The 14,117-nt window shown below is 31.4% G+C and overlaps 1 protein-coding gene across 1 annotated transcript in view; it reads left to right on the top strand.

Moving 5' to 3' along the window:
• The window catches only part of LOTGIDRAFT_234471 (hypothetical protein), a gene marked incomplete at both ends in the record, with an annotated part of 38,574 nt that overhangs the window by 15,117 nt on the left and 9,340 nt on the right, over nucleotides 1–14,117 (top strand). The window contains 27 exons of the mRNA XM_009062402.1: nucleotides 668–883; nucleotides 1,031–1,181; nucleotides 1,902–2,185; nucleotides 2,333–2,536; nucleotides 2,719–2,863; nucleotides 3,057–3,088; nucleotides 3,294–3,426; nucleotides 3,676–3,887; nucleotides 4,259–4,405; nucleotides 4,833–5,010; nucleotides 5,208–5,441; nucleotides 5,656–5,870; nucleotides 6,357–6,462; nucleotides 6,678–6,794; nucleotides 7,041–7,176; nucleotides 7,366–7,540; nucleotides 7,711–7,984; nucleotides 8,109–8,295; nucleotides 8,598–8,815; nucleotides 8,928–9,160; nucleotides 9,601–9,723; nucleotides 9,926–10,079; nucleotides 10,211–10,389; nucleotides 10,742–10,882; nucleotides 11,000–11,180; nucleotides 11,470–11,626; nucleotides 11,829–11,950. Coding sequence (XP_009060650.1) covers nucleotides 668–883; nucleotides 1,031–1,181; nucleotides 1,902–2,185; nucleotides 2,333–2,536; nucleotides 2,719–2,863; nucleotides 3,057–3,088; nucleotides 3,294–3,426; nucleotides 3,676–3,887; nucleotides 4,259–4,405; nucleotides 4,833–5,010; nucleotides 5,208–5,441; nucleotides 5,656–5,870; nucleotides 6,357–6,462; nucleotides 6,678–6,794; nucleotides 7,041–7,176; nucleotides 7,366–7,540; nucleotides 7,711–7,984; nucleotides 8,109–8,295; nucleotides 8,598–8,815; nucleotides 8,928–9,160; nucleotides 9,601–9,723; nucleotides 9,926–10,079; nucleotides 10,211–10,389; nucleotides 10,742–10,882; nucleotides 11,000–11,180; nucleotides 11,470–11,626; nucleotides 11,829–11,950 — 4,654 coding nt within the window. The remainder of the gene's footprint in view (nucleotides 1–667; nucleotides 884–1,030; nucleotides 1,182–1,901; nucleotides 2,186–2,332; nucleotides 2,537–2,718; nucleotides 2,864–3,056; nucleotides 3,089–3,293; nucleotides 3,427–3,675; nucleotides 3,888–4,258; nucleotides 4,406–4,832; nucleotides 5,011–5,207; nucleotides 5,442–5,655; nucleotides 5,871–6,356; nucleotides 6,463–6,677; nucleotides 6,795–7,040; nucleotides 7,177–7,365; nucleotides 7,541–7,710; nucleotides 7,985–8,108; nucleotides 8,296–8,597; nucleotides 8,816–8,927; nucleotides 9,161–9,600; nucleotides 9,724–9,925; nucleotides 10,080–10,210; nucleotides 10,390–10,741; nucleotides 10,883–10,999; nucleotides 11,181–11,469; nucleotides 11,627–11,828; nucleotides 11,951–14,117) is intronic.

Genomic DNA, 14,117 nt, shown 5'->3' with positions numbered 1-14,117 from the left:
TCCTAGTCACGTTTTATATAATATAACTGCAGAGAATGTAAACTAACTCGGCTGCTGGCGGATCTGTGTAAAACATGTCAAGTTATGAAACCTAATCACTGACGAATTTCTGCTGTAATCTATACATGTTGTAAAGTAAAAAAACGATAATTAGATATATGTTTCAGACAAAAAGGAAGACCAATAGAAGATATATCGTTGTTTCCAGTAGAAAGATATCCCAATCAAACAATACAAGATAGAGATTTATGTCAACAAGAAACATTACCTATACAATATCTAACACAATCATACCTAGTAGAACATTCACATGTAGGTGGACTTTTAAATACATCTTAAGTTATATGATGTTCGATTCAAGATCATTATGATCATTTTGTATTCCTCTAATGGGTGACAACACAACAGCAGTAAACATATGATGTTTTCTATTTGGTAATACAAATCCGTATAAGCAAGAACATTCCGTTAATCAATTGACGTTCAAATTATTACAAAATCTATATGGTATCAGTAAAAGGAAGTCTATTATACTTATGATCTGCTTCCAGGAAAAGAAATATTACAAATATTGTGTTTTTAATTTTTTAATTTATTTATGATTTATTTAAATGATATAGACTCATGTCAAAATAAGTGAATTAAGCTTAACATTTACCTGTTACAGATATATGTAAACTGGACTGGTATAGATGTAGAATCTGGTATTTATGATTATCAGTTTGGTTTATCATCAGAGAGAGATTCTATACCTGATTTATTACCATTTCACTCTACAAATCATCATACATGGTACCGTGGTTATCATTCACAACTTACTGATGGTACAGAATTCTTTATTCATATTAAAGCTACGAATAAAGCTGGACTAGAAACTATTCAGGTTAGTGCATTATTCGACTACATACCATACATATATTGTCTACCCTTGCTCAGAATATATTTTATAGCCTACGACCGTATGGTAATAATAATGTATTTAGCGGTGTAAATCCGATCTATTATGATAGAGTACTGCCTTATTTTTCAGACTCTAGGACCCATAATTGTTCATGCTTCTAAACCTAAATTTACTGGTAACATAGATGTGGTATTAAATAATAATCTGGTGGTAGCCAATTGGTCCAATGCTGTAGTTAAAGATCCTGGTCACAGTCAACTGAGATATACAGCAGCTATTGGTGAGTGAAGTAATATAGAAATTCTCAAATACATGGCTCTCCACATCCACATACATGGGTGTTCATTTAACCTGTTCTCTAATTGACAAATAACTAATTAATATCACGATACATTAAACTGAACAGGTACGTCAAAATGAATTGCCAAAACCCAAACTTAAGGTCAAAATATTATACCAATTATTATCAGTTAAAAATAGTAAAAATATCAAACGATTGATAATCTCTATACTTTATTTTCTGTTCTGACTTGAAATTGCGATGGTCTGACGTATAACTTATATTGTTTCACGGCGAAATATTGAGTTTATATTCAGATTTCATATGTGTTCATTAAATTAAATGTTTTTGATTTATTCGGCATGAAACTGGCGACTACTGAGATTTTTCAGTTGTTGGAACGTTCAAGGTTTCTTTTATATCTAACGATCAGATTCCTCTAGTTGCCACCAGTTAAGCAGTCGTAAAAACTCATCTTCATTTGTGAATTGTTTTTGTTTTTATTTCAAGTCGAAAAACTTTCCGAGTCGGTTGGCTTCGTGGGCACAACATGTTCAACGGTGTCCCAATGTCCATGAATAACACAACCTCAATCATGATTTACCTCTGCGATGCAACACAATAAAATTGACATTTCCTTTTATTTTTCCAATTAACTCAAAATTCTAATGTGTGTTTAATTCAAAATACTCGTAGGTTAAATTAATGAATATTTTTCAGGTACAACTCAAGGCGGTCAAGAAATCATCAAGTTTTCAAATTTAAACTTCAGTGAACCCTGTCTCGTAAGCTCCCCACCAACCTGTACTGTATTTGATATTCTAAAATTAGACTGGAGTTTACACCATGGATATAAATATTATATATCTATTAAAATAGAAAATACAGTTGGTCTTCATACAGTAATATCATCAGAACCTTTAACATATAAATCAATATTACCATCTAAAGGTGTTGTAATTGATGTTGGTTTACAGAGTGAAATAGACTACTTCAATATTTTGGTAAGAAACCCAAGCTGACCAACCACATTTACTTATACTTTCTACAAACTTCTGGATACAGAATTGAAGATGGTGACTCTCAACTTGTATATTATAATTATATGAACTTGAAGATGGTGACTCTCAACTTGTATAATATAATTATAGGAACTTGAAGATAGCGACTATCAACTATCTACTAGTATGTTCAGTGTACGATGGTATGGATTTGAATCTGAAGAAGAAATATCTACAGGTATTAATTATAAAGTAGGAATAAAGAGAGATAATGACAGTGAATTTATACAATCTGTTCATGTCAGTCGACAAACTGAATACACCTTCATTGGTCTACAGTTAGAACTCCATCAGGTGCGGTATTTAAATGAGTTTTTTTATATATTCAAATCAGTCTTTAATTTTTTATTGATTATGTGCTACAAATCCAGTATGGAACTAAGTTCTTATGATGTGATATGGAACAAAATGCTAGAGCTACCGAGAGAATGTTTTATGATAAGATTATCATTGACTAGCACCTGTTTGTTTTCTAGAAATATCTTGTATCAGTAACTGCTACAGTAGTTGGTGTTGGTAGTGTGACATCATCATCTGATGGAATAACAGTTGTTAAAATATCAGAAGATTTGAGTGATGAAGTGGAATTAAAAGATGGCACTGCTTGTTTTAAGCCAACCGGTAATTCTTTTCATATATTCCCTTTTGTTTCAATTTCTCTCATTGTGATTTTAACCGAACATAATATTGCGAGGATCCAGTTTACAATTCGTAGTTTAAATTTTTGAAATACATTTTGATGCAACATTACCTTAAATTCTGGAAATCACATCAGAAATCAGAGAAAGTGATATAATATTCTTTAATGTTTCAGATCTGGATACGAACCATTACCATAATTCTACTGTAAGTAAAGGTTAAATATAACTATTATTCGTTGCTGTTAAGTGTTGCTCTACGTGAAGTAAAATATAAGAGGTTCCTGTCCAATTGATCATGGTCCTACAGTGCTATACCAATTGAAAATCTAAAGCCTTCTCGAGAACAAAATCATACAACATTATTTGAATATAAACTACTAGTAGCCAGTTCATAATTCTGTGTATTTTAGATCATCTATTGTGGAGAACCTGGATATCAACCATCTAGTTCTAGTTACAATGTAAAGTGGAATATTTCTAATAAATATTATAATACATACCCTCATATTAAATGGTCTTTACAAAAACAACACCAAAATACAGGTAAGATCAATATACTCTAACCAATACTGGAACGCCAGTGTCTATTGATAAATTTTCACAAGGATATGAATAGCGCCCCCGGATTTCACCTTTTCATTGACATGTTGGCGAACCGGAAATCTCAATTTGTTATTCATACAAATTCATAATAAATGAATTATTGAGGTGTTTAGCAAATTGTCAGGTGAAAGTATCTATTGAATTTGATAACAAATAAATATTGTTGAGGTGTTTTGTATATTTTTCCAGATATATGGCTAAATGAATACAAAAAGACATTGTACACAAGAGATAAAATGCTGACACTACCATACCGTTTAGCAGTTTGTGAATCCTATAGAAGTGAATTACAATTTTGTATTGATAAAGTTTGTTCTCAACCTGTTTATTCGGAAGGTGTGACGATTCTAGGAAAACCTGACAAACCAAAAATGGAAGTTTCGTTCACGACAGATCAGAAGGTATTGATATAGTTATAGTATTACTTATTATAAATACCTGAAATATATCGTTGCTCTTTCTATAGCTATAGATTTAACGATTTAAATAAATAAAACCAGTGGTCCCCAACCTTTCTTAGCCTTCACACCCTGGAGCAATCATTTAGACCTTTCACACCCCCATAAATTTATATCATCCACATTTTCAGCATGTGATGATGTGAGGTCCTCTCTCAATTCAAAATGAATTCTTCTCCAACACCAGTTGGCCACACCCCTGACACCCTAGTGTCACCGTGGAATTAAACGATACTCTGGTAAACATGTTGATTTGTAGTTTTCAAATGTTCAATATGTTGACAAATCATTACTTATTTTTCCTTTTTGTATAGCTGGATGTTGGTTTAGAGTTTACAAAAACAAGTGAATCTTGTAATAATGTAATTAAAAGATTAGAGTGGAGTATAACAGATGATCACAATGGACGGCTGTATACATTATGGAAAAATGTTGAGGAGATTGTTATTAACAATAACAAGGTATAATATTGTCATAATGTCTTGCTAGCGGTCGTGGCACCAGCCTCTCAACACTAGGGGTACAAAATAGTGGTTAGAATGACTCAATTGGGGGACGACTTAGAGGGGTCTTACAAGATAATTGTCCAAAAGTTGAATAGATTTGGTGCATTCTGACATATATTTTGGGACAAATGTGTATAAAAACCATATTTTTTTCATTCATTACCCCCACTAGTTCTTATAGACTAAAACTGACCTTCAAGTTCCTATAATTATATTATGCCACTAGTACATAGTTGTGATCACTATCTTCAAGGTATAATGTACTATAATTATAATGTGCCATTTTTTGTCATTGGCTTTTCATAACCTCCTGTGTGTGTTCTTATTGTTCTGGTCAAATGCACAAAACTAATACAAAACATGAATAANAATGTATTTCTAGATTCAGTTAAAGATAGATTTAGATGGTCAAATAGACTCTAATAAATGTAGAAGATTGGCTCTACGACTATATAACAAGGCAGGATTATCAACCTTGATCTCCAAACAGATTCAAAACTGCTCAGCTGTAGATCCAATATTGATACGACAAGCTATAGTTCTAGATGCTGTTAGACAAGGTAAAATCATTTACATCGTTGTCATCATCATCATTGCCACCGTCTTTTGCTTATATATATCACGATGATGAAGACAAACAGCTTCATGATAAATGTGCCAACAACCTGCATCAAACCTACTGGTACATTATTGGCAGTAAATGATATCAATGTTATACCAATGGCATAATTATAATAAAAGTAACTTCTTCTTCCAGTGAACAGAAATGAAATTAAACTTGAACAGAATGCCAGGTGGAACGAACCGGATGTGGACTATACTCCCTATAATGATATAATATCTGCTGTATGGCCGACATTGAGACATAGAAACTATACTTGGGGATTATTAGAGGGTCCATTACAACCCACGTCAACGTTATACAGTAATCCTGATATCATTATACCAGATCCTTGTTCTCATCCTTCTATTGTCATCTGTGGACTATCAGGTTAATACATCTCTTAGTAGTATCATTAATAACCTTTTTAAATTTTGACCGAATAAAACTTCCTGCCATGATTTCAACTTACCGTTGTGCGGAAACTTTCAAATAAACTTTATTTGCAATCTAGTATTTTGGAGATAGTTCTCATATAAAGAGTACCTTTTAAATTTGGAAAACTTGGTCCAAAGTACAATTTGACTATCAACCATTGTTCTAGATAAAGAATATGTAAATATCAAACCACCACATGTATTAAAACATGGTAGACGATATCATGTTTGTCTTCATGCTGATTCTACAACACTACAACATGAGAAATGGGATGAAGATCTAGAAGAAATTAATAGTTGTAGTGATGGAATAACAGTTGATTTATCTCCCCCTAATGGAGGCCGAGTCTGGATACAAACAGATACTAATGCTAACTATCAGGTATTACTCAGTGAATCCAAGTATAAATTCGCTATAATTATTCAGTGGTTTTCGTATCTGTTATTCTTGTTACTATACATTCAATTGTACACATTGTAACATTGTACCTTGCATCAACCAATCGTATTAGAAGATTAATTGCCTATAGCCAAAGTCATATTTATGTTTTCGTTCATCAAACAAAAGAAATGTGAAAAAAATGTTTTGCTAATATATTACTAAAATATAAATAGTATTTTTGAGATTATCAATTTAATTATTTAATAAACTGCCAAAACCCAAATTTAAGATCCAAAATTAATATTTATTATTATCAGTTAAAAAGGATAAAAATACCAAACAATTGCTAATTTCAATAATCTAAATTGTGCGTATGATTTACATTTTTTCTGAAATCATTACAAATTTTGACTTTAATCGACCTTTTTGTTAAACGCATTTTTATGAAATGGTATTGAACTTCAAATTTCATTTTATTTCATATAGGTTTCTATTAATACTTTGACTGTATTTTGGGATTCGTTTATTGATGTCGAAGAAGAAGGAGGAGCTGTACATCCTAGTGGAATATCACATTATACTATACAAATAGGTAGGCAGCACTAAAACCCACTGAAGAACAACTAACATCTAGCATTTTCGTGAGTTGTGGTGTGGTTGATGTGGTGCTGTGTGTGTCTCAATTTTAAATTCGATTCCATTACAAAACTATGAGATTTATCTAAACGCACAGCCTTTGTCAATTATTCTTTAGCTTAAAATACGTGTATCAGTGTTGACGTATCTTTGTAATTTATTCTGTTGTAGGCTCTTCAGGTTCTAGGTCTGATCTATTATCACCTGTTACTGTTGGTCTTATAAATCACCAGGTTTTCCATAACTTAACCCTACAAAATGGTCACCAATACTTCGCTACAGTCACAGGTTTGAACCTAGAAATTGCCATTAGGCTTTAGAAACCACTGGAAAAGTCAGCGTGTCACAGTTTTATAGATGAACGAAAAAGCATGGAAAGTTTAAAAAAATAATTCCTAATAAATTAACAACTTTATCTATTTTTAATTGAACAAAAAGTTTACTTTCATTCATTATTATTATTTCTTGTGCTATTCAAACCATGCAATCTGATGTTACTGTTCATCGTTATATACATATGCTGTTGTATTTTAGCTGTTGATTTTGTGAATAGAAATAAAACAGTAGTCAGTGATGGAATAATTATTGATCATACAGCTCCAGAAATAGTTCTAAACAGAATACAGACACCTTCACCATATCTCACATCTTTAGATACAATATCAGCCTGGTAAATTATTAATATTGGTTATTATAAAATTTATTGTAAGAATTATTTATAGTTGAAAGTGATGGGAAACTATGCACCATTGTCAAATTAACAACATTGTCTGTTGATATTTTAAAATCCTTCTTTGTTTTCAATGAAGTCAATAGAAAGAACAATGCATTATAAAATTATTGTATGATTTATTTATAGTTGGAAGGGAAGTTTTAGAGATAGTGAAAGTGGTATTAAATTCTATAAATGGTCAGTAGGTAGTAGACAAGGACAAACAGACACATTAAAAAACAGAGAAACAGTTGAAGATTGTGATGAAGCTACGCTAGATGTTAAGTTACAGGATGGTTTTACTTATTATATCAATCTTCAGGTATAAATTTTACTTTTTTTCTAATCTGGAGGGAACCTTTAATTCAATAATCACGAAAATCTAACTTAATTCTTCATGTGCGAACGGTTTGGTTAAAAGATTACTTATTCTGCAATTTTAATTCATATTTCGTACAAATAATTAATTAAAAAACACCGATTTATTTCCAGGCAATAAATGGAGTTGGGATGTCGACAATATTGATATCACGACCACTAATAGTGGATACAACACCACCAATAACAGGATTAGTATTTGATGGTATTGCTGGTGATAACAACACGAAGGAAATTGATTATATCTCTAATACTCTAATACCACCTTCTGTTAGATGGGATAGATTCCATGATCCCCATTCGTCTATTAAACATTATTATGTTCAAATAGGAACTTGTCCTGGATGTGATGATGTTTTACTACAAACAGAAACTCGAACCTCTCATAGTAAGTATCATGATGGTTGTTTTCGATCTTAGAAACTCAAACTTCACACAATGTCGTAGATTAGTCCAAATAATACATTGAGGAACCTTAAATGTTTATCATTAATATAATTTGTACATTTTAGATTTTACTTTCACTAACATCAGATTTATACCCGGTATGAAATATTTCACCATGGTAACAGGATGTAATATGGCAGAACTTTGTTCTTCAATATCTTCTGATGGTTTTATTATTGACGTAACACCTCCAATTCGAGGTCACGTGATAGATGGAACTAGAGATGCTGATATTGACTTTCAGACTTCAAGGTTGGTTAACCAATTATTAGTGTTGAGTTTATTACAAAGTAATGCAATAACTTTTATAGCTTCAAAGTCCACGTCCAAAGACATTAGTGAATTAAACACATGTTAAATAAGCATTAAACCTGAATAAGGCCCCAGAGCACATTAACCATCGGGGGATCTCTTTCAGAAATTTCGACATTTTATTATTATTATTTGTATTTATTGATAATATTTAATTTGTATATTTCTAAGAATATTTATTTAAGTTTTAATTTGTTTTTAGAAATTGAATTGACAAATCCTTATGTTATTTCTTTTTCAAGAACATACATTGGTGGTAAATGGTATGGGTTTAAAGATATTGAAAGTTCTATAGAGAAATATGAATGGAGAGTTGGTACTAGTAAAGGTGGTAGTGAAATATTGAAAACAGAAACTTTACCTGTTATGGAAATAATCTACCGATCTAATCTTCCTCTACTACAACATTTACCTGTTGGTATACCTATCTATATTACTGTCACAGCTTATAATGAAGCAGGTACTTTAACCAACTCTTTTTTACCCCTCAAAAACAATTTTATCTCATGGCTGAAATTTACATATAGATTGACTCCAATCTGAACTGTAATCAATGTGTTATATATTATCAGGTTTAAGCAGTGAATCGACATCTGATGGATTTATGATAGATACAACACCGCCAACTGTCACCAAACATTTAACTTTATCATCAACATTCGCTTCCATTTTACCACCAACAATAATATGTAGAACAGGATTTAAAGTAGAATGGGAATTTACTGATGTAGAATCAGATATTGAACATCAGTACATTTCACTTTCACCACATTTACTTGGTGATTTCAATTCTTCAACAACAAAGGTATTGTAACGTCTCTATAAGAGTATTTGCTTACCACAAAGTGTTCTACAACATTAGATATCTATTTTAGATACAATTTGTTTTAAAAGAGTATGTATTTATTATAGATACCAAGTGGTCTAAAAGAGTATGTATTTATTATAGATACCAAGTGTTCTAAAAGAGTATGTATTAATTATAGATACCAAGTGTTCTAAAAGAGTATGTATTTATTATAGATACCAAGTGTTCTAAAAGAGTATGTATTTATTATAGATACCAAGTGTTCTAAAAGAGTATGTATTTATTATAGATACCAAGTGTTCTAAAAGAGTATGTATTTATTATAGATACCAAGTGTTCTAAAAGAGTATGTATTTATTATAGATACCAAGTGGTCTAAAAGAGTGTGTATTTATCATAGACACCAAGTGGTCTAAAAGAGTATGTATTTATTATAGATACCGAGTGTTCTAAAAGAGTATGTATTTATTATAGATACCAAGTGGTCTAAAAGATTATTAAAGATACCAAGTGTTCTAAAAGAGTATGTATTTATTATAGATACCAAGTGGTCTAAAAGAGTATGTATTTATTATAGATAATAAGTGGTCTAAAAGAGTATGTATTTATTATAGATACCAAGTGTTCTTAAAGAGTATGTATTTATTATAGATACCAAGTGTTCTAAAAGAATATGTATTTATTATAGATACCAAGTGGTCTAAAAGAGTATATATTTATTATAGATACCAAGTGTTCTAAAAGTGTATGTATTTATTATAGATACCAAGTGTTCTAAAAGAGTATGTATTTAGTGGTTTATCTCTACATGATGGTAGTAAATACAATGTGAAGGTTATTGGTTGTAATTTAGCGGGATTATGTACATCTTCTGTATCGGATGATATTTTAGTTGATACAACACCTCCGACTAGAGGTAAGTCAAACAATATTCACATTTTAAAGGAATGCGAGTATTAAGAGAATATAAAATATGAAACAAATCTTCCATGAATGTAATGGGTATAGAGAATCTCACAGTAGAAAACGTTTTTCATTGAATTTCAGGAACCTTCGCAATAGAATCGAACCATGCTGCCAATATAATCAGACATCCCGGTAGATGGATCGAATGGAACACAACATCATTGACTATAGCTTGGCTGGGATTTTCAGATATTCATAGTGGTATACAGTATTATCTTGTATCTGTTGGTACCAAACCATTTTATACTGATTTAAATCAGGTGCGTGAGTCTATATTTGTGGCTCTATCTCTTAATGTTTTCATCCAACATATCAATGTCTATTCATAATCATAATGTACTCTTTATACCCTTTTTAACAATATGCGTCATAATAATAAAATATTTCAAATTGACACTGATATCATCAATTTGCACTATATTTTTAATCAGACGTAGTTCCTGCTATCCGATGCCACTTACCGCGAAGGGTCTTTAAACATGTTAATGATGTAATGAAACACTTAGTTTTATTGAAAAGCAGGAACCACAGACGTCTGCCTTCAATTTGTAATGGTGCACATTGATGATATCTCTTTACAATATCTTTAATATTTGATGTTGTATATGATAGGATGGTAAAGCTGTGAAATATTTCCATGAAGATGGAAGATTATTTGAAAATGAAGGAGAAGTACAGATTAAAACAGTTGAAACAGCAGGAAATCTTGTCCACGGAATGTCTGTTTTTATATCTATTGTAGCTGTTAATGGGGTAAGTATTTTTTTTATATCTTTTTATACTCTGTTTGCTGTTGAAGTGTTTTATTTTATCTGTTACATTAGATATTTTTACAAGTAGTATTGTTATGTATTTTCTCTAACATTACAGGTAGGATTAAAGAGTCAACCAATTCACAATGAGTTTCAATTGATACATACTGACCTCAGAACAAACAGTAGTGGTTCATTGGTGAGAAGATGTCGACGATATAACTGTGAAGGTCATTGTGTTTGTAGTGAAGAAGATAAAATATGCCCTAAACCAGATGGTAATAACTGTAAAACAAATGGTAAGCAATTTTTTTTTATAATTTTTATATTTGAAAAATTCATTTCTCGAGCTGACTACCTTGTCAAATTGTATTGTATGGCTCCGCTGAAATATATATATTATGTTATATATAACATCCATGGTATGAGTATAACATAAAATAACCAAGATTGGAAGAATTAAAGTATCTAGTCTACCGAGACCATCAGAGAGTCTGCCAATAGAATTGCCTTACGAACCTATAGTGTTATTTTTGACCTACGCCTTTTCAAATATATATTGTCACACTAACTCACATATCCTTATAGCTACATTTGTAAACAGCGACATGAAGAAACTAATTCAAGTTATCGATGTAACTAACCTACAATCAACCGATACAGTTCAGAATAATTATACACCAACTAATATGTTTCTATCTGCTAAATGGAGACATACAACCAACACAACATCCCAACCTATCAGGTATAATGTTTATATTTTAGGTGATGCTTATATCCGATATACTTTTGATGATATTTTGAATATAAAACTCCTTTATTTTTTATAACTTCAAGTAATATCACTTCTCTCCTTCTGTGGCTTTTCCAAACTATATCTCATTGAAAGCGAATATACTAGGACATGGCTAAACTTTTAGACTATTTAAAGCATTTGCGTTTTTAAGGTTCGAAGTTAGTATTGGCTTATCTGAAGAAGACCAGCCCAAAGGGGTGTTTGATTCAGTTAGAGATCGACTTTGGTTTGATGTTGGTCAAGATATGAGTACCATTATTACACTACCTAGAGGTTTGTAGGAACAAAATGCTGAATGATACTTAATACTTAAAAACATGATTTGATAATAGTATAGTCCCTACATAATGTACTAGAAATGAAATGAATGAAGTTTTACGTCCTCCTTTTCTGCACCATATGGGCTAATGAAGGCGGGCAACGCCATGCAGGGTGCATGAGGGAAATTTTGCCAGGACGGCGACATTAGCCTGCTGTTTTTCGATTTCCAACTGTCGAGGGGTCTTTAACGTGCACAGCCTGTAGCATACGGACCTCAGTTTATTGTCCAATCCGAACGACTAGACGATTTTTCCATGTCAGTCCCTCTTACCTGCATCACTGACAGGGGGGAAACCGGGTTGAAAAATCCGAAGGTATTATCTTGACCTATGCCGGGATTGAACCCTGGACCTTCAGGTTAGCGAGCAAGCGTCTTTTTTTTTTCTTGTAGAAAAATTTATTTACATCAACATATCATACACAATATTTTAATACCTTTACAAAAATACATCTACGGGTTTTTTGTACAAAGATAAAAAAAATTTAATTAAAAATTTATATATTTACAATTTTGTTATATAAAAACAATTAACCCGTTTTATTTGTTCTTAAAGTTATTTACATAAATATATCGGTAGATTAATTTTCAGCTGATCATATTAATATAAATATACAGAATAGTTCGGATAGCGGTAGTGGAGTACAGTTAAGAATGTGTTGTAAAAACAAAACAATGTACACATCGTGGTAGGGCGTTAAAATAACGTGGATGTAACGGTTGATGATCGACTGAAGAGCAGACGATGAATAAATTGTCTAATAGAGGCTCCTATATGTCTTTGCGGGAAAAATATAGATTAATATGAAACATCTGAAAATATCTTTGATTAAGAGTCTTTTTAACGAAAGGGTGGAAAAAATAAAAAGGCTCTTTCAAAGATATTTTTTAAAAAATGGCAAATATGGATTTTGTTCTAAAACTTGGTTAGAACAATATACAAATGTCTAAATACATACATTTATAATACAAATATAATTAATCCTAATCCACCATGATATTTTTTTTATTAATTACTGAACTGTATTGAATCAAAGGTGGTTTACCATTCCAGAGAAAATTTGTTACTAGTTTTGTTATATTTCTTTCCATATCTTCTGGTATTGAAGTAACTGCCAAATTATACCAAAGTTTTGACATGATGAGTGCATTTATCACTGTTACTTTACCATTTAGTGTAAGTTGGCGTTTACTCCAATATCCTACTAATCTCTTAATGTTTGATAACTTTTTATTCCAATTTAATTCATTGCATATGTTTATATCATTACCTAAATATACACCCAGAATTTCAATTGAATATTCTACTTGCTTAATGGGAATGGACAGATCTAATTTTTTGCTTTTTGCACTACCTATGGCTAATATTTCTGATTTCTCCGCATTAATTTTTGCTCCTGAAGCTGTAAGATAAGGTGTAATAACATCTAAAATAGAATTTACAGATTTGATGTCACTCAGAATTAGATTTGTATCATCTGCATACTGAAAAATAATTGTAGATATGTTACTATATTTTATGTTGATACTCCTAAGAGGAGATAATTTTACAAAAAATATTCATCGGTTCTGCACTTAAAATATACAATAAACTGCTTAGGGGGTCACCCTGCCTTATTCCAGTGAAAAGTCTAAAAAAGGGCGATAAGTGGCCATTTACCTTTACTGTGCTACATATATTATCATTATACATCATTTTAATAAAATCCATGAAAAACTCTCCAAATCCAAAATACTGTAAAATGGAAAATAAATAATTTCTTGATGAAACATCAAAAGCCCGTTGGGCATCTAATTTTAATATATATGCTTCTATATTCTCTGCCTCAGCAAAGCTGATGATGTCCCGGATACTGGCTATATTGTCTGTGATATTCCTTCCTGGAACACCACTACTTTCTTTAATCTACAACTTAATACTTTGGCTATTAATTGATAATCTGTATTTAAGAGTGTGATAGGCCGGTAATTTATTGGAATTCTCCTATCACCCTTGTTCTTATAAATAAGTGTAATCATACCCTGTCTCATTGTACGACTTAGTGAGCCTTTATGTTGAATACTTTCCAATACTTTTATGCAAACAGATCCCAGCTGATCCCAAATTTTTATATAGAACAA

Source organism: Lottia gigantea (genome assembly GCF_000327385.1).
Source record: "Lottia gigantea unplaced genomic scaffold LOTGIsca_51, whole genome shotgun sequence".
NCBI classification, from domain to species: Eukaryota; Metazoa; Mollusca; class Gastropoda; family Lottiidae; genus Lottia; species Lottia gigantea.
The sequence above is the reverse complement of the archived record's forward strand: the minus strand, read 5'-3'. Positions and strand labels throughout refer to the sequence as shown.